At 42.9% G+C, this 23887-nt stretch overlaps 1 protein-coding gene across 3 annotated transcripts in view; it reads left to right on the top strand.

Annotated features, from left to right (window-relative positions):
• The window catches only part of Prim2 (DNA primase subunit 2), a 213855-nt gene that overhangs the window by 152546 nt on the left and 37422 nt on the right, over positions 1-23887 (top strand). For all 3 annotated transcript variants that reach the window (XM_021161843.2, XM_021161852.2, XM_029476392.1), the window contains exons 9-10: positions 746-818; positions 2847-3032. In XM_021161843.2, coding sequence (XP_021017502.1) covers positions 746-818; positions 2847-3032 — 259 coding nt within the window. The remainder of the gene's footprint in view (positions 1-745; positions 819-2846; positions 3033-23887) is intronic.

The following is a 23887-nucleotide window of genomic DNA, read 5'->3' as shown; positions in this document are numbered from 1 at the left end:
TAACACCAGAGATGTTTATGACTGGAAGAGGATGACAGCATCCAGAAGAAATGGAATGAAGAGTCAAGTTTGCTTTCGGCTGCACAGCAGTCTTGGTGTTTTTGATCCTAACATGTTTCTAATTTCTTCATTTGCTAATGTAAGCTAGGTGTTCTCTTGGAACGGATATGAGGACTTAATTAGAGACTGCACTAAGAGATTCCTTGCACATTTACACACTTGAGTACTTTAATGCACAGGACTTCTACTGCATGTCAGGCCTTTAACAAAAATGATGTCAATTTGGATTTCAATTCAGATCCCCCTGTCAGCACTGACAGCAGTCACCATCATCTCCATTTGACAGAGAAGGAACATGGGATGCCAAAAGGCTAAATGACTGCTCAGGGATCTGTGGTCAGGGGTGTTTCTCTTGGACATGCCCCTTTCCTTGTGGGTCTGACGCGGCTTTTCTCATGAGGCTTACATAGCAGGTCTAAGCTTTCTCAGTGTAGGTTTTGTAAGTCATGCAAGTGCTGCCCTGGGTTAGGAGTCAGGAGATCCAGGCTGCTGTTACATTGTGTGTTACTAGGAAGTAATTCATTGCATATGCCTTATTAAATACATATAAAGTACTTGGCTTTCTGCTAAGCTTCATGGGTAAAATGTCTTATTATAACTTTGATCTTAGAGTAAAAGTTCTCTTTGAAGAGATAAAAGCATTTACAAATCTCATTTAGTGTTTTGTTCTGTCTTTGCTTTTCAGTCATTCTTACACTGGTCAAGATTATAGTACCCAGAAGAACACCGGCAAGATTTCCTTAGATCAGATTGATTCGGTAAGCTCCAGCCCGGTACAACAGACTTGTCTCAAGTAGAGATCCTTGGGTGGAAGCTGGCAGAGTGCTACCTTGCTGCTTGCTGATCATTTTAAGAGGAAAGGCTCATATCTTATGTATGTGACTCTTTTTTTTTTTTTTTAATTGTAAGAAAACCAAATTTAAGGGAAAGTAGTTTGCAGTCTTTTAGTTAGTTTTGAGGATATAACTTAGTTGTTCTTTACAGAGAGACATTAGATGCTCACTAGAGAGGGCAGCAAAGTCAACAAGTCAGGCCTGGTCCTCCTGACAGGGTCCGCTGGCAAGTCTGCCCAGTGAGAGTTCAAGTCCTGGGAGGAAGGATGTTTCTGAGGACGTTAGAGGGAATAAGGATGAGATGGAGAGTGAAAACGCTGAGTTAAAACCAACGAATGATGCTTCATTTAAAAAAAAAAAAGAATTATTTTATGTATGTGAATACACTGCTGCTGTCTTCAGACACACCAGAAGAGGGCATCAGATCTCATTACTAATGGCTGTGAGCCACCATGTGGTTGTTGGGAATTGAACTCAGGACCTCTGGAAGAGCAGTCAGTGCTCTTAACCTCTGAGCTATGTCTCTAGTACCATGATATTTTAGTTTTGACATTAAAACAAAAAGACCTGTGTTTTTTTTTTAAAGTATTGGCTAAACATTAATTTGAATTTTCTCTTTGAAATTTTTTCTATTAATTTTGTGTTCTTTATATCTGGTTTATGTTATAAATCAATTTCCCATTTTCAATTGTATTTTCAGACCTTTCTCTTAGAGAATATTATGTCCATGTAAACCCTCTTAGAACATTCAGAGCAGTTTTGTTTGTAATAAAAAGATGGACAATATCTAATGCTCTTCAGTAAGCAAACTGCAGCATATTCCAGCTATAGACTGCACCTGGTCATTGACCTATCCTGAGTTGTCCCAGGTCAGCCTTGAAGCAAGTCTTCAAACACGACATGCTATGTGATTTTGTTTAGTCAGTTCTCTTGAGATGACAACGTTACTGAAATGAACAGATGAGCTGTTTCCAAGTGTTAAGACAGGAGGAGGAGGAGGCAGGGGTGGAGTGGGGCAGAGAAAGCAGCAATTAGCCAGCAGGACGAGAGTCGATGAGACGGCTCGGTTGGTAATGTGCTTGTTATGTGTGAGGACTTGCATTGGGACCCCAGCATTTACAGAGAAAGCTGCATGTGCTGGTCTGGGCCTGAAGTCCCAGCACCAGGACGGGGCGGGCAGACACAAGCATCCTAGAAGCTGTGCTGGCCAGCAGGTTTAGCTGAAGCAGTGAGCTTCATGCTCAGTGACAGAAATAGAGGAAGACCTCTGGTCTCCACACTCAAATTCAGGTGTGTGTACACACCTGCAGTAAACACAAACAGGAAATCGGGACCCTTGTGATGCTGAAGTCATTTTGCATCCTGACTGTGGCGATGTATGTATAAACCTCTCCGTGGTGTAACGTCCACACAGAAGTAGATGCACAACTGCGGGAATCTGAGGAAAGAGTGGGACATATCCACATTGTAGTTGCCTGTCCTGCAAGAGTTTTATCTGAGGAAAACTGAGACACGCTGTATCTCTGTATTACCTCTTGCCAGTTACCTTGTTTTTTTGGTGTTTTTGTTATTTTGTCTTTTTTTTTTTTTCCCCAGAGCTGAGGACCGAACCCAGGGCCTTGCACTTGCTAGGCAAGCGCTCTACCACTGAGCTAAATCCCCAACCCCTGTATTACCTCTTGCAACTAATAATGTGAATCACTAGTTATCCAAAGAAAAAATTTAAAAAAGAAACAAGGGAAACAGATATTATATAACCTAGTATGTTCAAAGTGTTACCAGCTTGATTTTTAATCATTATAAAATGTCTTGTTTACAATCATAGTAATAAGGAATGCTTTCTGTGGCTTATGTTCTTTATTCTGACTTAGTCAAATTTACAGTCACAGCAAATATGACATGTGGTCTAGTATATGTTTGGCATTACCACAACTTGCTTTTTTTGTCTTGTAGCTGTCTACAAAGTCCTTCCCGCCTTGCATGCGTCAGCTGCACAAGGCACTGAGGGAGAACCACCATCTCCGTCACGGAGGCCGCATGCAGTACGGCCTGTTCCTCAAGGGCATCGGGCTAACGTTGGAGCAGGCATTGCAGTTCTGGAAGCAAGAGTTTATCAGAGGAAAGATGGACCCAGACAAGGTACTGCTGAAAAGGCATAGCAGCAGCAAATTGTTAGTCTGAAACTACAAGATTTGTTTTTGTTTTTTCTTAAAATATGTATTTATTTATTTAATGTATATGAGTGCACTGTCGCTGTCTTCAGACATACTAGAAGAGGGCATCAGATTCCATTATAGGGTTGTGAACCACCGTGTGGTTGCTGGGAATTGAACTCAGGACCTCTGGAGGAGCAGTCCATGCTCTTAACCACTGAGCCATCTCTGTAGCCCCAAGATCTGTTTTTAAAATATGCACTGAAACACAGGTAAAAGTGTATAAGGTACATGTATCTTAGTTTATGTAAAAAGAAATTCACATCTTTTTTTTTTTTTTTTTCTTTGTTAAATTTTATTTAATCTTTTTTTACAGTCCAGATTTTATCCCCCTCCTGGTCTACCCTCTGACTTCAGCATCTCATGCCCACTCCACGCTGCCGCCATCTCCATTAGAATGCCCTCACCACCCCCACCCCACCTGACTTCCCCACTCTCTGGGGCCCCAAGTCTCTTAATCTAGCAAGTGCTAATAGCCCAGGCCAGGTGTCTTCTTCAGTAGGCATGTTACCAGCAGGCTAAATCTGCTTTCTGAGCTGTGTTTTTATAAGGATGTATGCGCGCACACACACTGTGAAAGCACTCGGGAGGCAGAGGCAGGCGGATTTCTGAGTTCGAGGCCAGCCTGGTCTACAAAGTGAGTGCCAGGACAGCCAGGGCTACACAGAGAAACCNAGTTCGAGGCCAGCCTGGTCTACAAAGTGAGTGCCAGGACAGCCAGGGCTACACAGAGAAACCCTGTCTCGAAAAACCAAAAAAAAAAAAAAAAAACAAAAACAAAAGAAATCAGTTAAAATGCTTTCTTTCACACTGTGCTCTAGAGCATTTATTTCAACAGCCATCACTGCAGACCCTTCCAGCTGCCTTTAATGAGTCTAGAACATCAAGTTCTCAGGCCCACTCCTCAGTTACTTTTCTTTTCTACTAATATCAGATGGTAAAATTATGTCTAGAAATGTGCTTTTTGTTATGTCATACACCACATGAAAAAGCGTTTGTGTCGATTTCTTGATTTGCTTCTTCTGGATCAAAGGCTAATAGAAAATGAAGAATGTTTACATGAAGAAATGCCATGTGTTGTCTCCTATTAGCTTTTGGAGCTGCCATAACAAAATTCCAAGTGTAGTGGTTTAAGCAACAGAAACTTAGTTTCTCGTGGTTCTGAAGTTTGGAAATTCAAGGATGTTGGCAGATTCCACTGTTCCTGCGGCCTGGGCCTGTGGCTTGAGGACCTGTTCTCTGTGTGAGTGCCACAGCCACTGCCACTGGCCGCCACTGCTGCTGCAAGGCCTCTGCTTGTTCTGCACTAGCTGCACCGGGTAGTATCTTATTAACCTTGCTTGCAGCCTTTAAGGCACTTTCTCAGGACAGAATACAGTCATATCTGAGATCAGGGCTTAAATGTAAGAACATTAGGATGGCATGACTCCGTATGTAACACATGTTTTATTATACACTTTATTTAAAGACCTGGCTCTGTGTGTGTGTGTATGTTCGAGAGGAGGTGAGGGGAGCGCTCCATCCCATACATGTGGAAGTGAGAGGAAGACTGCAACCCTAATTAAAACATAATGTCCACATAAAACATTTATGTGGCATGCAAAGCAGTTTCATTTCAGGTAAAGTGAGATGTGAAGGTAGATTGTTCTAGAAAACATTGATCTGGATCTGAAGAAGGACATGAACACGGAGTAAGAAGCAAGCGGGCAAATGTTTCTGCTTACCCTTGCTTCTCTATAGACTGTCTCCCCGGCTGGCACGCTGTTACCTGGTGTTAGGGCTGATTGTGGTCTTGGCTGTTGTCACTAAGGAGTTTCTGCTTCTCCGTTTGCTCTTGCATTTGATTTTCTTACATACACTTTTAGAGGATCAATGTTGAGCATCAATAGATACATCCTTCCTAAGAGGACAGCATTTTGTTGTGAGATAATATCCTGAGACCAAAAGCTTTGAAGTACATCTCACTCCAGGGAATTAGATTTAGAGTGTAGATTTTAGCCTTAGTTTTAACGGTTGTATTAGTATGTGTGATGGATTAAAAACTTATAAACAAAGCCTTCTTGTCAGGGCAGGGCACTTGAAAATTGCACCTAAGTTGTCAAATACAATTCTTTGGTTTATAAATGACTTTCACAAGAGGTATTTGAAGTTTTGGATCTCATATTTCTTAAGTAGTTTCTCCTTTTGAGGAGTTTTCTTAGTTATAATTTTTGTATTTTACATTGCCAGTCTACCTGAGGAAAAGCCTCACCTTGTATATTACAACACATTAAATTTATCAAACTTTTATAAAGGTGTGAGGAAACACAGCATTAAAATATTCCTTTAGTTAGAACTTGGTTATTAAGTCGCTCAGTCACTAGAATTAAGTTGCACTGGGTAATTGTGACACATTCACAGCCCCGTATCCTCTCAGCTGGATTGCCTGCAGTGGTATTGATCTCAGTTGCCTTCCCCTGGCTCAGCTGGACATTTGGCGCTTAAGTGGCTGCAGGGTCCTTGCATGCCATATGCAGGGTCCATGGCTTGCTGTTGTGACTGAGCCAAGGAACATTTCACAATATTTCGTTTGTCTGAGACACCAACAGGTAATGACATAGGATAGATTTGAATTGTTCAGCTTACTACCAATCACTCAAAATTAAGTTAATTTTCTTTTTAACTTATTCACTTACATTCTGTTCCCTGCCCCCTCCTGGTTACTTGATATGTGTGTGACTATACATATCAAGATGTGGGGACAGGGCCCACAGTTTGTGTTTTCAGAACCTTCCACATGAAGGTGGTGTTCTCCAGATTAGATCGAGAAAAATGGTTTTGGGAACTACCCTTAAAAAATTCAAGTTGCTAACTGGCTTATTCAACCAATAGCCACTGCACGTCTTCAGCTCTCAGTTGTTCTGTCTGCCTCCGTAGGCAATTTGGGCATAATGATCTGTCCTGTGTCAATAATCCATACATACATTTAAAACCCTGCTACATGCCAGGTCCTAGTAAATGCTAAATGAGTCTGTACAGCAGAGTGTCTCAGCTAATGTACTGCTAATGAATCTCCAATATACTCCAGTATCGATCCCATGAGCCCTTGGGGAAGCCAGGCTGGACCTGGAGAACTCATAGCTCGCTGCCTTCCATTGTAAGTAGTGCCTTCCTTTTACTCTAGAATGTTTTCTGAACATCCTTCTCTCTGTGCCAAGTGATGTTGAAAAGGGTAGGAAAGGACTAACGGAGAGTGCAGGCTTGGACTCAGGCAAGCATATTTTTTTTCTGCCATATATAAGCTATATAACTCTGTTAGGGTTCTCCAGTGGGAAAGAACTAGTAGAATGACTGTTTATTAAAAGGGGCTGTATTAGGCTGGCTTATTCAGTACTGTCTGAGATAGTGGCTGTCTCACTCTGGAGAGCCTGAGAACCCAGTTGCTAGCTGTTGAGCCCCCAAGGCTTCATGCTTCAGAGCCCTAACCTGGTGCCAAGGGCCTAGAAATTCCCAGAGAACCTCTCGTCTTCATTCCACATTGGAAGACTGAAGAAGCAGGGTTCTTATACCAGCAAAGGAACTCCACAATAGTAGCAGCAGCAGCCGCCGCAAGGTAGATGAACTTGCTAGCCAGAGAAAAAGCTTTTTTTTCCCCCCTCAGATCTCCTTAGATTTGTGCTGGCATTGTAAGATGCCACACACATTTAGGTTGGGTCTTCCAACTTTGAATAACTAAGTTTGACTGTGATAATTCCTCATAGGTAAACACTTCTCTCTCAGCTTCTCTTTCTCCTACTCCTTTAAGTTGTACAGCAACCGGACATAGAATTCCTCACATAGCTCCTGCATTCTATTGCGGCTGTTGCTATCTGTCCAGGGCCCTTGTCAGATGTGAGGAATGGAATACAGCCTCAGTTCCTAGTCTCTGAGGCCATCATATGGGGGCAACAAGGGGAGTGGTGTTCATAAAGGAATTCACCAGTGTTTTAAAAAATGTTAAACTATAGAATGGCAGTTTGACAACTTATTGATGCCTGGTGTTTGACAGGCAATATAGTTGTTATTATATATGTGATTGTATAGTCCTGAAGAGAAGCATTCCTTAAGTGTATTTTCCTGATAGAACAATACTAGACCCTATGGTCTATCTAGCTTCATTCATCCTTAGTTAGCAGTATTTTGTTTTTTAACAGTGCCTCCTGGCCTTAGAGTAAAGCAGAGAAGACATAAAGTGAGCTCACTCAGGCTGAGGGTGGAAAGTGGGACACTGCTTTAACTGAAGCCTGAGACTCTGATTCTGTTGAAATTCAGAGCATCACCCGTGGTAAACGTTACCCTTTTATGAAGAGCGCAGTAAGTTTTAGGCAAGAACATGGTACACCAGTAAACCTGGCTAGATTTTATTTTAAACGCTGTATTTCCTAGTGTCTAGAAAGAGACATGAGGCACATCACAGGTTGACTGTGTTGTGAAAATTGTTCGATTTGACACCTTCTTTAATAGAAATTTTCAGTTTTCTGTTTAGTCACTAGAGGTGCAATAAATGAGGTCTGATGCTTAATCTTACTTTCTACCTTGGTGAGACAGGAATCACCAGGGAAACCGGCCACAGCGTGTCTGTATGGGGTGCCTTGATTAAACTGATGCGGGCTGGCCCCTGTCCCCTCCCCCAGTAGGAATCAATGTGCCCTGGGGTTTCTGCATTGTATTAAAAGAAGATGAACTGAGCATGAGCTCTGTTTGGTTGTGGGTGTGCTGTGGTCAGCTCTGTCAAGTCCTGCTGTACGACTCCTTAACCTCAAATGTGGCCGGGATGAACCTGCTCTCCTCTTTAGTTGCCATCGATAGGACATTTTATTAGTGCAGGAAAAGAAACTAAGACACAGATAGTGATTGTCTGCTAAGGGTTACAGAGAAGTAACTGTATTCATGAAATATGAGAACTAAATTGACACTTACCATTTTAAATGCTTGATAAATGCACTACTCCATAATCATTCACACATTTATCATAAGGGACCTATCAATCCAACTTGTAGAAAAACCTTACTCAGGTCATTGGCTACCTACATTTTGATTTTCTTTTTATTGAGTATTCATGTTCATATAGCCCTGGCTGTCCTGGAACTCACTTTGTAGACCAGGCTGGCCTCAAACTCAGAAATCCACTTGCCTCTGCCTCTGCCTCCTCTGCTGGGATTAATGGCATGCGCCACCACCACCTGGCCTGTTTTCCTGAAAATGACATCAGCTTATTCATTAGTTGAAAGCCAGGTAGACTTGTCAGGGCTATGTCAGAAGGCAGGTGAGGGGGCAAGAATGAGATAGAGATGGAGCAGGGGGAGGAAGGGAAGAGGGAGGGGGAGGGAGAGAAGAGGGATGGAGAGAGAAGAAAGTAGAAGGAGAAGGTGGGCTATATGAATATGCAAAGGACATAGGGGACAAAGTCTTCACTATTTTATAATAAATTGGAATCACCTTCCAATTTATTACAAGTTCTTTGGGAAGCACAGACGTTGTTTTGATTTTATATTCAAGTAACATGTATTGGGTACTCCAAAATAGTTTACATCGCTCAGCAAACAAGTCTCTTGAGTAGGGTAATTCCGCTTGATTTGGGTGGCAGCATAGGTTAGTTGGGGGAGTGTATACTTTGGAATCAAATTAGAGCCCAGACCCATCTGCTCATTATAAGTTGTGTGACTTTGTGTGAGTCTGCGCCCAACTCCAGCTTCTCGTGCCTTGGGTAAGGATAATGCTGGGATCTATATGATGACTGTATATGATACTATTCTTCCTATACCACATATGAGCAGTGCCCGCTATTTAGCAGAGAATCTAAGTTGATCGCTCCTAAGTTCCCATTTAACGGGAACTGGATTGTGGTAACAACAGCAGGAGCTTAGAGCTCACGAGTGAAATAGTATATCCACCCAGGGGCCTCAGAGGGCTTTTCTGGAGAAGTTAGTATTTGAATTGGACCCTGAATGGTAACAATATAGATTGGGAGACAGTATTTTCTGAATCGTGCTATGTTTCTATTATAAAGGCTGTTGATAACATAACAAAGGCTCTTTTAAACTGTGGTTTGTCTAAAGACATCATTATTCAAGTGGATGATTCTTAGGTTCAATCTTGGTAAAAGCTGGGTGTTATTAAATCTCAGCTAAAACCTTCCTGCTGGGTGCTGAGGAGCTGCATGTGGGTGTCGTGGCTCTGCAGTTGGATGGAAGTGAAAACCTAAGTGGGGGATTCCAGTGTTGAATGCCAGAAGAAGGTTGGTGGATCCGTAGTCTTCCCTTGGCTTTATGGCCGTGTGGTTGTTGTTGTTGTTGTTTTTTTTTTTTTAGATTTATTTTATTTATTTATTATATGTAAGTACACTGTAGCTGTCTTCAGATGCACCAGAAGAGGGCATCAGATCTCATTACGGGTGGTTGTGAGCCATCATGTGGTTGCTGGGATTTGAACTTCGGATCTTTGGAAGAGCAGTCAGGTGCTCTTACCCCCTGAGTCATCTCACCAGCCCCTGTTGTTTGTTTTTACTCTGTAAGTTGTACCTTCTCAAAAGTGTATCTAAAGATCTACTTAGTCTACAGTCCCATCTGACAGGCTTTCTGAAAGCAGTCTTTTCCTTTGTAGTGGAGATTGGTTTTCTCACTAGTGGAAAACTGGAGAGCTGGGTGGACACGTGTGCTTGATGACATGGGTGCTGCTGGTACGCAGCATATCTGAGGCAGAGCAGTATCCTTCTTGGACATTTGAGGTTTCCAGGGCATGGCTTGGGCCTTGATTATTATATCTGCACTCACGGCAGACAGTGATCTTATTCATTTTGTGGCATTAAACCTGAGCTCCTGGTCCATGGTCCACCACAAGTCTTTGCCAGCGCATTCATCTCAGGGAATGGACACTCTGTTATGTTGATGGATTCATATCAAGCCTTTCTCTTACACCTGTGCAGTCAGAAGAGCAGTCTAACTCAACTCTAAATGTGCACCGCGCCTATCTTCTTTGATGTGGAGGAGCCCCCACTTGGTACTAGGAGGTGGTGAGGACTTAAGACCAGTTAGCAGGAGGTCTTCAGGCCCTGGGGGAGGATGGTGGAAAGGTACCCTTTCCTCCTCCCGGCCAGTTCTTCTCGGCAACTTCTTAGTTGGATTGTTTGTTCTAGCACCTGTTGCTTCCTGTGGTAGTGGCCTCCCGGAGCCCCAGAAGCATGATGCATTGTGTATTGTTGACTGGAACGTTCAAAATTGTGAGCTAAAAGAGGCCTTTCTGTCGACTGTTCATCTCAAGTATTTGGTGTGGTAATGAAAAGCTGACCAAAACAACGACTGTGCCATCGGTCCTTATAGCCACCGTGCTAGTCTGCCCTGTCACTGTGCTGTGGACTCTTGGGATAGCTTCATAGCTCCATTTCAGGTTTCTGTCTCAGAGGCCTTCATCAGTGTCAATAAAGGCAGAGAAGCAGAAAGGCCACCATGGGCTAGTCTTTTTTTCCTAATGGGATTTAAAATTCCTACAAGCCCTGGGACAGAACTTTTAATAACATTTTCTCCAGCATCCTGCCCCAAATTTTGAGAGGGGTAATTATTTCCCTGATGCATAGTCAATGGACTGTACCGTGAGAGCATTCCAGTAGAGCTGCTGGTTTGGGTATAGCGTTCTTTGATGGACAGTTGTCCTGTATACACCAGCTATATTACTAGTCCTAAAATACTGAGAGTATGATGCAGTGCACTCCCAAATGTGACGGAGCACGATTCCTCATTCTTAGTGATTGAGAGTGCACTTGAGGACAGGGAAGTGCTTCAGGCTGATCACTAGGAACACCAGTTACCGTTGCTCACTGAAGGAGGTGCTGCTTCGTAGAGATTTCAGGTTGAGTTAGTGTCAGAAAAGCAGCTCTGTCTTAAAAAAAAAAAAGAAAATGAATTGCCTGTCAAGCCTATTAGTGCCTAAGTCTCACCTACTATATTCTCGTAATGAGTTTGTTTTTGAGTAGTGATGGTTGGCAGGCTGGCTTTATTTTTACTTTTTAAAAGTAAAGTTAGCTGAGTTTCGCAAACATTTTATTTGACTTAACTTTAAAATTTTATGTTTATTTCCTGATATATGGACATGAGACTCTGATTTAGTGACAGAGTAGAATATACTAATGAGAATGTCTTTGGGACATAATTATGTAGATTTAAAGGAGTGATGTAGTTTTAATTATGCCCTTTAGCTAATGCACTTGCATATTAAATCCACTCGTGTCTTTTTGAGCTTTCCTCTGAACCTTTGCTTTCTCAGGCCCGAACGTGCTCATTAGCTCACAGGAATAACCGAAAGTTATGTAAGATAAGCTGAAGGCTGGCAAAGGATGGCTTCAAAGTACGTTTAGGTTTGAAAAGAAATGGCTCCTGTGTCTACCCTGTTCTTTGCCAGGTTTAACAGGAAGGAAATTGCAGTCTCTGTGTGCGTTTAGCCGGCTCCCTCCTTCCCAAATAAGCGACATTCCTTGGTTGTACTGTTCTGAAGTCAGATGACACGTTCCTTTCTTAAAGCTGGGGTGTAGGAAGTAAAATGAGGGTATTTCAAAATGATGATTGGTTGTTTCTCTTGGGTGGTTGTGGTTGTTGTTGGTTTTGTTTTTGACTTTGTTTTCCTCCATATAGGCTCTCAGTTTAACCAAATAGCTACCTAGGAGCTATGAAGTGATTTGTCCACCTTAGGAGAGTACTGTGAAACCTCCCAGCATTTCTTGGTGGGGTTTGTTTTTGTGAGAAGCTGGATTAGGCGACAATCCTCAGTAAAATTTAAGATGAAAAAAGACAAAAACTAAAAGCTCTGAATTATCATGATTATGATTATTATTTTCCTTTTGAAAAGAACCTAGGACAAACTGGCCTTGAAATCACCTTTGTAGTCAAGAATGACCTTGAACTCTTGGTTGGCAGACTTCTGTCTCCCAAGTCCTGAGAGTTTTCCAGTGTCGGGCTATACTGAAAAATCACAGGATTTAATGGCCCCCAGAGGGCCAGATAGTAGCTGTGTTGGCTTTTGTTGCAGCCACTGTGCTGCTGTGGCAAGAAGCCACCAGAGGTGGGACCTGTGTGAATGGACATAGTTGTGTTACCCATAAGCCACTGTGCTGCTGTGGCAGGAAGCCACCACAGGTGGGACCTGTGTGGACATGGCCTATTTCTCATAAGCCAGTTACCCAACTGGATTTAGCCTGTGAGTTGGCTGTAGTTGGCCAGCTCTTAATTTAAAACATGTATTCCTATTTATTCAAACCAACATTCATATTGTATGTGTATTCTGTAGCTGCTTTTATGTGCTTTTTATCCATGGTCATTATAATGGCATATAACAGGGTGATAATACTTAAAATTTTAACATGGAAAACTACAAGCATACAGAAACATAAATCCCTGCTTCTCTATCACATGAAGTGATTAGCTCTCTGCTTCTACACAGGATTTGTCCTTTATTCATTTGTTACTCATTTGTTTTATCTGGGTCTTTAAAAAACGTTGTTCCAAACTGTGCTTATGTGGTACTGTGTAGGTCAGATTTCTCTAGAGAAACAGAGTCAGTAACACACAGGGAGGGAAGGTGAGGAATTGTCTCATGTGATTCTGGAGGCCAAAAAATGCAGACTCTGCTGTCTACAAGCTAGAGACTTAGAAAAGCCAGTGATGAAGGTTAGTCTCAGCCAGAGGCCTGAGCGCCAGGACAGCTAGCAACAGGAGAAGGGCAGTGTTCGCCACAGGCTGTGAGGGGGAGGGTAGATTTCCTTTCTTTAACATTTGGTTTAGGCTTCCACACATTGCATGGTGCCCACTCACACTGGAGAGAGAACACGGCTCATCAAGCCAGTAAAATACTCAGATATTTGCAGAAGTACCAGGCACCACATAGTCCAGTTACAACGCACAAAATCAGCCATCATAGGGAGCCCTGCACTCCTATGCGCTCTACACTGCCCCCTGCCCTGCACTTTGGTTGGTTTTTAATCTATTACCTTACAAAGAACGAGCCATTTCTATAAAAGGCGTCATTGTCCCCCTTCATCATCATCTATGGCACTGTGCCCTTTCCTATTCCATGTCTCATCTTTCCAGTAAGAAGCCAGTCCTGCCAGCTCCAACCGTAGGAATCCTTCCTAAGTGACTCACCCTTATATTTCAGTTTCTGCCACCCCAAGGGGCATAGTGATGCCCCTTCGCCATAGCCATCGCCACTGATGTCTCACCTGATGGTTTGGCAATAGAATGGTCTTCCCAAAGCAATTATGCTAATATTTGACTTCTTAATTTATCGGCCAGAATTCGCCTGTAAAGAGCCTTCCCCAGGTCAGCGTGGAGACTGATCTCCCTGAGATGTAAACCACAAGGAACAGAATAGTTTTCATCTCACTTTATAGATTGGGTTGGGATCTCAAAAAGCTAGGTTAATTGCCTGAAGTCACAGACCTCACAACAGGTCTAGCAGAATCAAAGCCAGTACTGACAAAATAGCGATGTGGGTTTTAGAACCAGTGCTCAGTAACAGCTCGTTCACCTTTGCTCTGTAATCTCAGAGTGAGCAGCATGTAGTGCGGTTTTAATTGTTCCTGCTTCTGTTTCAATGAAGGAGAGTATACACAGTTTCATCTGATAAACTAGAGATAGTTTTTGAGAATAAGTGAGGATAATATGTTCAAACTTCTGCTCCGTCACGTAGCAACTGTCTGCTGACTTTGGGCAAATTGCTTAATCTTCCCACAGTCAACTTTCCTCATTTATATCACGGAAATTCTAATAGTACCGTCCCTAAAGTCTGGTTGTAAGCATTAAACAACCTGTGCCTTGCACACAGTAGGTATTCAGTATCTTTTTGTTTTCTGTAGTTAAACTGTCCCGTAGTTATTATACATTTAACTCTATCAGCCATTTAATCTGAGCATTAAATATTACAGAAATTGTCAGCAAAGTGACCTGAGACTCTTTACTGATGCAAACGGTGATGACTGGCCAGCCATGAACTGACTGTCATTGAAGACACTGGTGGCTCCAGGCTTCAGGCTCTCCTGCAGGGTTGTTGAGTATATTCACAGATTGGGCTTGAAAGGATGTAGGGAAACTGAATGTTTTGCGTTTATAATTTTCCAACATTTGAGTCTTATCAAATGAAGGAGGGCTGATGGGTTTTTGTTTTCATTTTTTGAGTCTGAACACTTCCCAGTCTGACAGTAGGGAAAGCTTTCAGGGAACTTGTGTCTGTTCAGCTGGACACAGAATACTTTACAGTAGGTGGGAAAACAAGATCCCTTTTGCCCGCACTGCCTTCCCTCCCTCACCTGTTAAAGGCACAGAGGCAGCCCTTCATGTAGATTGCCCTTCTAATCTGAGTTCTAGTCATGAGGAAGCTTTTGGAACAGGCTGAGAAGGTGCTAAGGGCAGAGTTGTTCTCGTTGCTTGTAGGGAGTCACACATGCGCTTCTGTGAAAAGTCTCGCAGCGGCACTTTGCGCTGTTTTTGTACTGCTTCGGTCTGAAGCTGAGGGTGGAGGGTGTGTGTGTGAGCGCTTGGCCTGATCCTGGAGCTTTCCTGTTAGCTCCTTTGTACTGACTTTGCTCATTGCACGGCACTGGCAAAGCACGTCACTGTATTTTTCTTAAATTATCAACTGTGTTTTGAGCCATGTTCGAAAGGGCAACTGGTTTATAAATGACTCATACCATTTATAAGCTTACTGAGAATATGAAAGAACTTTGTGTTTGGCTCTGAGAAGTGGAACACTTGCATTTTCTAGTGCCTAAGTCGGCGTACAGGTGACAGTGACTCCATCTAGCGTGCTGTGCTCCTCTTGGAGTCAGTCCGGTGAGTTTGTGGTTACAAAGATCAACACAGTCTGTTCTTTATCAGTCTCCGCCTTATTGTACAGCACCCAGACTAGGAGGGGGAAGTGTGTGCACTGACTTCAGGTTTGCTTTAGGAAAGATAATATTACTCATCTTAAACCACAGTTTCAGATTCTTCCCTATATGTCTTGGAATTTCTGTACTTCCTAGGGAAACACCACTATACAATTAAAAATGGAATAGAATAAAACTATTTTATTCAAACTTTTGCATTTTGGTAGGTTACTTTTTGTCCAGTAAAGGAACGTATGTGTACAATTCTGTTTCATGGATATTAGGGAGATAGTGAGAACAAAGAACCTGGGGTCCAGTGAAGGTCGAGCTGCAGTCCTCAGGTCCCGAGCTGCAGTCTTTAAGTGTGCATCTGTCCAGGCAGGGCCTTTGCAAAAACACATTTCCTTCCAATTCTGCTTTTCCAGCAAAGGGTAAGCGTGTGAACCCCGGTCCAAAGCTGAAGGACACAGCCAGACCCTCACACCATCTTGGAAGCCCCGAGAAGGTGTTCACACGCCTTTCCGCACAAATGAAGGAGGGCGTGTCTTTCGTGTGTGTGCAGCCCCAGAGTGAAGTCAGTTCCCCGGCACTGAGGCTCTTCCTAACCTGTGGGCTGTGGCTTTGCACCTCCTTCAGAGCTTCCTCCCCAGTTCTGCAGGAACATGGCAGCAGCCGCTTGAGGTTTGCTTCTGTTCGTGCGTGATCTTGGTCAGGTTAGCTTTGCTACACTGTGGGTTCCCCCATGTCCTCATTTGTGTGTGGCTGCTGTCATCTCAGTGTCAGGGGCTTCTTGTGAGGAACAGGCATAATCTCTGCCAGGCGTGGGACACTGTCAGGCATGTGGAGGAGCCTTTGTGCACGGGACTGCTAGAGATAGTCAGTAGAGTGCACATCTGAGATGAGAGAAGGAAGCTTCGGTCCTAGCAATGGGTAGTCTTTGTAGAGAATGTTGTTTGAGATTCGTATTTAAGTTAATGGATAATTAACATGAAAGATGCAAAGTGTAATATTGATTTTTTTGTTTGTTTGTTTGTTTTGAGACAGGGTTTCTCTGTGTAGCTCTGGCTGTCCTGGAACTCACTTTGTATATACCAGGCTGGCCTCGAACTCAGAAATCTGCCTGTCTCTGCCTCCCAAGTGCTGGGATTAAAGGCGTATACCACCACTGCCCAGCAATATTGATTATTCTTGAAACCAAGATATTGATGAATAATGAAGTTTTATAAGCCTAAAATTTATATGTGATGTTTTTCCCCTTTTCAGTGCTTACTATTTGCAAGTCAGACATTTTTGAAAATATAACTTGAATATAAATTCGTCCAAGTAAATTGAGCAGAAACCCCCTACATTTTAGTATTCATATTTAATGTAGAATCCCAGGGTGGAGTCATGAGCCCTCGGCTCTCAGGTTTTTCTCTGTGCTGGTTAACTCTTTTTAGTTCCTATTCTTGAGGGTGTGAAAGCGGGTCGTGAGGACAGGAGGAATCACCTGGTTAGTTTGTTAACTCGCCACAGTAGCTGCAGAGCCAGTGACAACGTCTGGGAAAATGTCAGGAATCAAAGCTAACTGGCGTGAAGGAGCTGCGGTACACACCTTGTACCAGCACCATGGTTTTATACAGGTTGACAGTGAAGGCCACGGGCCACCGTCTCCGCCGGTGTGGTTGATGATCAGAGTGGAGGTGGCTCTTCCTGTTTCCTCTGTGTCCACCGCTGCCTTTTCTTTGCACTCAGAGTTCATGAACTTGATTCCTTTCCTTGCTCCCCATCAGGCATCCCAGCCCGGTCTCCGTTTCTCTGGCTCTGTTGCAGCAGTACTTGTTGTCATGTAGCTAGGTTTCCTGTACAGACCTGATAAAATCCTGGGGTGCTGAGAAAAGATGGATGTTTTAGGATTCAGGTAAAAGAGTTGGTGGCTTTGCAACGTGTCCTCTGTGACTTGAAGAGGCTCCTGCCATTCAGCATGTTTGCAGGAATGAAATTAATTGGATGATGAAGACTGAAATGCCGACAGGTTGTTGTTTGAAAAAGAAGGTATATTTTCCTGTGTAGTGTCTCGGAGCTGCATATGCCCTTGTGGCCACATTTCAGCTACCAAGCACACTCTCAGAAGGTCAGATCCCACGGCACTTTATACACCGATGTGAAATACCATAGTATCTGTTGGAAGAACGGCTTTGATTTTATACTTGCACAAGGTAAATCTAATCTTAAAGCCAGACTACCCTTAATATAGTCACATTGCATAACAGGTATCTCAGATCAGCTTCTTTGATCTAGAAGGAAGCAGTTGGCGATCAGTAGTTTATCTTTCAATCTGGGAAATGGAATGGGCCACAGGACTTGGAAAGCACCATTGGATGCTGCTTCACTTGCACATTCACATTTGTAACACGTTACTACAGTTGGAAAATTAACCTTTTCAGGGTCAGTGAGACAGCTCAGTGGGTAAAGGCCCATGCTGCCAAACCTGACAACCCGGGATTGTTCCCCGGGGCACACAGGTAGAGGGAGCTAACTGAATCCTGCAAGTTATTCTCTGGTCCCCAACCTGTGGCCCATGCGCACGCGCACACACACACACAAATGTACTAAAGGTATTTTAACAAAGAGTTGCAGGTAGGTACATAGACTACCTCTAAGGCCCTCAGTGGAACTAACTCCCCGGGAGTGCAGATCTCATTAGTACGTTTACTGCTCAGAGCCCCCATTCTTCTATCTATGAGGTCAAACTGGATTTGTTAAGATTTAAGCAAAATAAATGTAAAAGCATAAAAATACTTAAAGTGCTTCCCGAACATATGAAGTAAATGGATATCCACCATTTCAGCCTTTACAGCTTGGCTGGAATTCAGGCACAGGTCTGGGACTGTGAACTCAGGCTTGTCACTTAGAGTTCGCTGTCACTGTCTCATCACTAATGAGGAGGTATAGCCCCCGGTCATCAATTTTTAGTGAGGCATATCAGGAAATGATATTTCCTCAGCTTTGCACCAAGAAAAAAAATTTTTTTAATTAAAGTTTCCATCAAATTGGTGCCATTTCAATATATTTTCTTTTTGAATCCAAGATATATGAATTGGCAGTTTACTCACAGAATTTTTTTTTTGTGACAAAAAAATCTACTTGATTTATGTAATAAAAAAACAAGAAAGAATGCCTGTATTTCTCTAGTTTCCCTGGAATGGGTATGGAAAACTCAAAAATACATGAAAGGTGTTTTCTCGTTCCTTTAAAGCTTTTGGATCATTCCCCTTTAGAATGCCTATTGTTTTCGCCAAAAGATTTTTCTGCATAAACTTAGATTTTATTGTATTACTCTTTTGAGTTTTAGGCTGGCAAGTAGGAGGTGGCACATCCACTTTAAATCGTGATGGAGACAAGTCTGTGAGGTTGGGTAAGCATCCTGTCTACCCACCCTGTCACCGCACAGAACTAAGCCAGCGGGAGTGCGCTCACTTCTTGAGAACAGGGAACCAGAAATACCATCACTAATTAGCTCACTAATTGGCTCTTGAAGTTCGTAAGCAGGCGTCAGGTCTCTTTTGGACATGGGGTGTGTGCATGGGCTGTTTGAGCCTCCAAGGGAGAGCTGAGTGCTGGCTAACTCGTGTATAACCCTGTGTGTGTGTGTGTGTGTTGGGGGGGGGTATCTCCACGTACCTCTCCTACCCCTGTGTTAAAATCTCCCCACTTTACCCCTGGAAACTCCCGTCTTCATGTGCTTTATCATTTGTGAATACTACTTTATATCTCTGAACAAAATTTTGAAATAAAAACATCCATCTTTTTTTATTTTTGGCCTTCTTTTTCCAGCATCCCACATAATGCTCGACTGTCGTTTTGTTTAAGGAAAAAGTTTAATTAATGAACAAGGTGCTGTCAGTGTTGTGCAACAACAAAGAAGAGAAGACAGATTAAAGCTTCTTTCATTTGGCTCCGTTGAGTCCCGAATGAATGCTGTAGTGTTGAGGAGCAGCCAAAATGTAGAATTTGAGATTACTTGTTTCAATATTGGATGAAGGCTCAGCTGAGGGAGAGAGCGGTGGGTGCAGGGTTCCCATGGGGGAATTGAGGTGACTTCCTTTGCATACCATGTCACCTTGTCCCCTTCCTTCAGGAGCTACACAACCTGTGCTTCTTGAACAGGCACATACATTTTGCAAGTTTATGGTACAGGGTGTTTTCATAGCAGAAAGAAGAAGAAGAGAATGATTATATGAACCAGGAAAAAATCGAGATCTCACAATCCACTGTGTGTTTATGTGCATACCTACTGAATTTAATTAATGATTTTTTAAATGATTTCACTATCAAAAAAGAGTAGGCATAGGAATCAGAGGGGTGCCCCTGCATCATGGCCATTATACAACCACATTGGAGAACACAGCTCAAACCTACGTCATATAACTGGCTATATGCGTGCATGAAACCAGTCTGTGGAGCAAACGTTGTCGCTTGTGACTTGGGTGGTACTGAGAGAAGATGAATCCTTTCATATTTATCTAAAACTGTCTCATGTCATTGTTTGCTGAGGACTCATTGTCTGCTGTTACTCAAGTTTCAAAAGTAACATTGTGGTTGTATTTCTTCAGAGACAAATTGATTTGGGGGTTATTAGTATTCAACAAATTACTCTTTTAAAGCTGCACATCAAAATATTATTCCTGTAATTTTATGAGCATTGTGTTTCTCATTCTGGGTCTGCTCATTTGTATGCCAGGGAGGCCCTCTGAAGCAGCGTTTGAATTTCAGTGGAAGTTAATCTGCATGTGAAGAGGCTTGGAGGCTTGTGATCCCAGGAGCTGTCAAGGCAGGGCCCCATCCCTAGTTCTCGGGTTTCCCCAGCCTTGCTTGTTGTTAGACCTCACCATTTAAATGATTCAATTTAAATGAATATAAAAAGTTCTTTCTTTAGGAACAGCTGTTTCTTTTAAACAGAATGGGAAATGATTTCTATGAATGTGAGTTTATGACACAGTAATCTAAAAACCTACAACAAAAATTTCTATAGCAGAATGGTAATTTGAGACATTAGTCACGTGCATGTATTTAAAGATAATATGCATGTGTGTGATCATGAAGAGGAGTATTTTGCATAATAATATATTCAAAGAAATGATTGGGGTAAAATTATGAGCAGTTTTTTTTAATGTCTCCAAGTGTGATGTAGCATAGAGAAACAAAACAATTGTATTAAGGGGAGGAATCCTTTACATAATTAAATACTATAAGAGAATGTTAATATCTATACATATTTGTGTATTTCTACATAGCCGGAACAAATGAAATGAATGCAGCACAAAATGGAACTTGGAGACTTAGCGAGATAATCATATTAGTCCATTATCTTAGCTCTAAAACAGGGATCAGAACATGGGGAATGCTCTTGTAAAATACTGCTTATTGTAATTTGCATGGCTGCTTTTAAGTCTCTTTTTTAAATCAATTCTTTGAGAATTTATCACTATTTATTTTAAACATATTCACCACCCCATCTCCTTCCCTTTCTACCCTCTCCTCCCACCCATCTTTTCCCATCCAACTTTGAGACTTCATCTCTTCTCTCCTTCCTTCCCCAAGTCCAGTGTGTTTCCAGCAAGCTTTGTGGTTGGGGCCCACCCTGGTATGTAGTTAGCCTATTGCAGGTCATATCATTAAAGGAAACTCGCTCTCCTTTTAGCTATGGAGTATCAATAGTTCGTCAACTGCTGTTGGGGTTGTGTCCTCCTGCCTCCTCCTGTGTTGGCATTTTGTCTGGCTGGAGCTTCCGAAGGCCTTCCTTGTACATGCCGTATGATTGGTGTGAGTGAGTCCTTCCTTTGTGCATCTCTCCTGCTGGTGTTGGAAATCATTGTTTCCCTGATGGTATCCACCACCTCTGACTCTTACAATCTTTCTGTTCTCTCTGTAGGGGCGGGACCTCTGTATTAATTGGCATTTACTTGAAGGAAAGGCTTCTCTGATAAGAATTGAGGAAAGGCTCGCTCATTTGTGGATATGTCATTACGGGCCATATGTCCATTTAGAAGAAGAATGCATTGGGTTCTCTCCCAGGGCCTATGTCTATGTTTGTGTCTCCCTTGACGGTGCCTGGTATAGGTTTCATTTCATGGAGTAACAGGCCTTTGATGCAGTCAGAAGGTGGTTGGTTAGTACTGTAACCTTTGTGTCACTATAAACCAGTGAGGCTACCTTATCGGAACAGCTGTGGCTTGCAGGGTTCACAGCTGGGTGAGACTGAGGCTTACTTTTCTCCAGTAGTAAGTGTAGCATCCTCTATAGCATCCTCTAGCACCATGAACACTAGCTGTACAGATGAGGCGTTTAGCTGAGTACAAGCTTTCCTGCTGTCTCCCAAATTCTGCAACTCGAGAATGTGTTCCCTTCCTCCCTCCTTCCCTCCTTCCCTCCCTCCCTCCCTCCTCCTCCTTTTCTTTCTTTCTTTCTTTCTTTCTTTCTTTCTTTCTTTCTTTCTTTCTTTCTTTCTTTCTTTCTTTCTTTCTTTCTTTCTTTCTTTCTTTCTTTCTTTCTTCCTTCCTTCCTTCCTTCCTTCCTTCCTTCCTTCCTTCCTTCCTTTCTTCACTTTACATCCTGATTCCAGCTCCCTCCCTCCTCTCCTCCCAGTCCCACCCTTACACTCCTTCCTCCCATTTCTCCGCCTCCTTCTCAGAGAGTGGGAGGTCCCTCATGGGTACCAGCTTGCCCTAGTACATCAAGTTGTAGCAGGACTAGGCTTATCCTTTTCCACTGAGGCCAGAGAAGGCAGCAGAGACAGCCCCTGCTCTACTTGTTAGGGGACCCACATGAAGACCAGCTGCATATCTGCTACTTATATTTAGTGGGCCTAGGTCCAGCCCGTGCATGCTCTTTGGTTGGTGGTTGGCTCATGATCCCAGGTTAGTTGACTCTGTGGGTCTTGTGGTCTCCTTGACTCCTCTGACTCCCTCAGCCCTTCTCCCCACTCTTCCATAAGACTCTCTGAACTCTGCCCAATGTTTGGCTATGGGTCTCTGCATCTGTTTCCAACAGTTGCTAGATGAAGCCTCTCAGAAGACAGTTATGTTAGGCTCCTGTCTGCAAGCATAGCAGAGTATCATTAATAGTGTTAGGGGTAGGCTCTCTCCAATGGGATGGATCTCAAGTTGGGCTATCATTGGCTGGTCATTCTCTCAATCTCTGTTCCATTTTTATCCCTGCACATTTTGAAGGCAGGACAAATTTTAGGTCAAGGGTTTTATGGATGGGATGATATTTCCTTCCCTCCAATAGAAGTCCTGCTTGGCTACAAGAGATGGCCTGACCACTTAAGGCTCCATATACCCTACAGGGAGGAGTCTTAGCTAGGGTCACCCTCATATCCTTCCAGGAGCTTCCCCTGTCCCAGGTCTCTGACTCATCCCAGGAATGCCCCCTCCCCCCGATTTCCATTCTTTCCCCCCGGCCCTTCCCTCAACACCTGACCCCCACCCATGTTCCCTGCCTCCATCCACCTCTGAAATATATTTACTTCTCCTTCTGAGTGAGATTCAAGCATCCTCCCTTGGGTCCCTCTTGTTGCTTAGCTTTGAGTCTGTGGATTGTAGCATGGTTATCCTGTATTTTATGGGCAGTGTCCACTTATAAGTGAGTGCGTACATCTTTCTAGGTCTAGGTTCCCTCACTCAGGATGATATTTTCTAGTTCCATGTATTTGCCTGCAAAATTCATGATGTCCTTTTTTTTTTTTTTTTTTAAATAGCTGAATAGTATCCCTTTGTGTAAATGTACCACATTTTCTTCACTTGAGGGACATTAGGTTGTTTCCAGCTTCTGGCTATCACAAATAAAGCTGCTATGAACATAGTTGAGCAAGTGTTCTTGTGGTATGGGCTGGGGAGATGGCTCAGCCATTAAAGGCTAGGCTCACAACTGAAAATATAAGAATATGTGGTATCTTCAGTAATAGTTTACTGTGTAGATCTGGAGGTAGCCAGGAGTATTGGCACTAACCTGCTAATAATAACCTAAGACATTGAGAAAAGGCCATTTCTGTCTTCATTACAGTGAACAACCATTGTCTTTAGTGCCCCAAATGCACCAGACAGAAGGAAGGGAGAGCCTAGAGCTATCAGACGACACAGGAGCGAGTTATCTGCTCCACTCCACTCCTCCACAATCTCTCCTTAAAAAAGATGGCACTTTTTAAAAAAATAAATCTCAGTCCCATAGGAGAGGTTATAGAATGAGAAAAGATTAATTTTTTTTCATTATTTAAACAAGTAGAAGTGGAAATATATGAAATTTTCCAATTGTATAGATTAATACAGTATAGTCTGGCAAGTCCATAGTCCCTGTTATGTATAGAGCTATTATGTGCCAGGTAGGTGTAAAAGACATAGAGTTTAACAAAATAGACAGACAAAGCTGTGTCTTGATGGCTTGGGCGTCTCTCCTTAGCCCAGTCTTAGTGTGTCTTGATGCTGACCCTCCATCTCTTCTGAGACTCTAAACAGAGTTCTCAGTCACAGCACAGCCTAAACCAAGTCCAGTATTATTCTTGCCATCCCTAGAGAGAGTGAGTGTATGACTGTGCTCCAGTTGTCTCCCCCTCCCTTCAGCAGTCCCTCCCTCCCTCCCTACCTCCCTCCCTCCCTCCCCTCAGCTCACTCACTCATGAGCCAGCCCCCCATCAATAAGGCAGTCACTTCTACATTCTTATCCCTAGTCCCCGATTTTGGGATCAAACCCAAGACCCTGTGCATGTTAGGTAAGCACTCTACCTACATACCTACATCTTCAGCATTAGGCTTTACTTCTTATGATAACTTTTTTTTTTTTTTCAAAGATTTATTCATTATCATATATAAGTACACTGTAGATATCTTCAGATGCACCAGAAGAGGGCAGGCGTCAGATTTCTTTTTTTTTTT

The sequence above is a fragment of the Mus caroli genome, chromosome 1 (genome assembly GCF_900094665.2).
Source record: "Mus caroli chromosome 1, CAROLI_EIJ_v1.1, whole genome shotgun sequence".
NCBI lineage: Eukaryota > Metazoa > Chordata > Mammalia > Rodentia > Muridae > Mus > Mus caroli.
The sequence above is the reverse complement of the archived record's forward strand: the minus strand, read 5'-3'. Positions and strand labels throughout refer to the sequence as shown.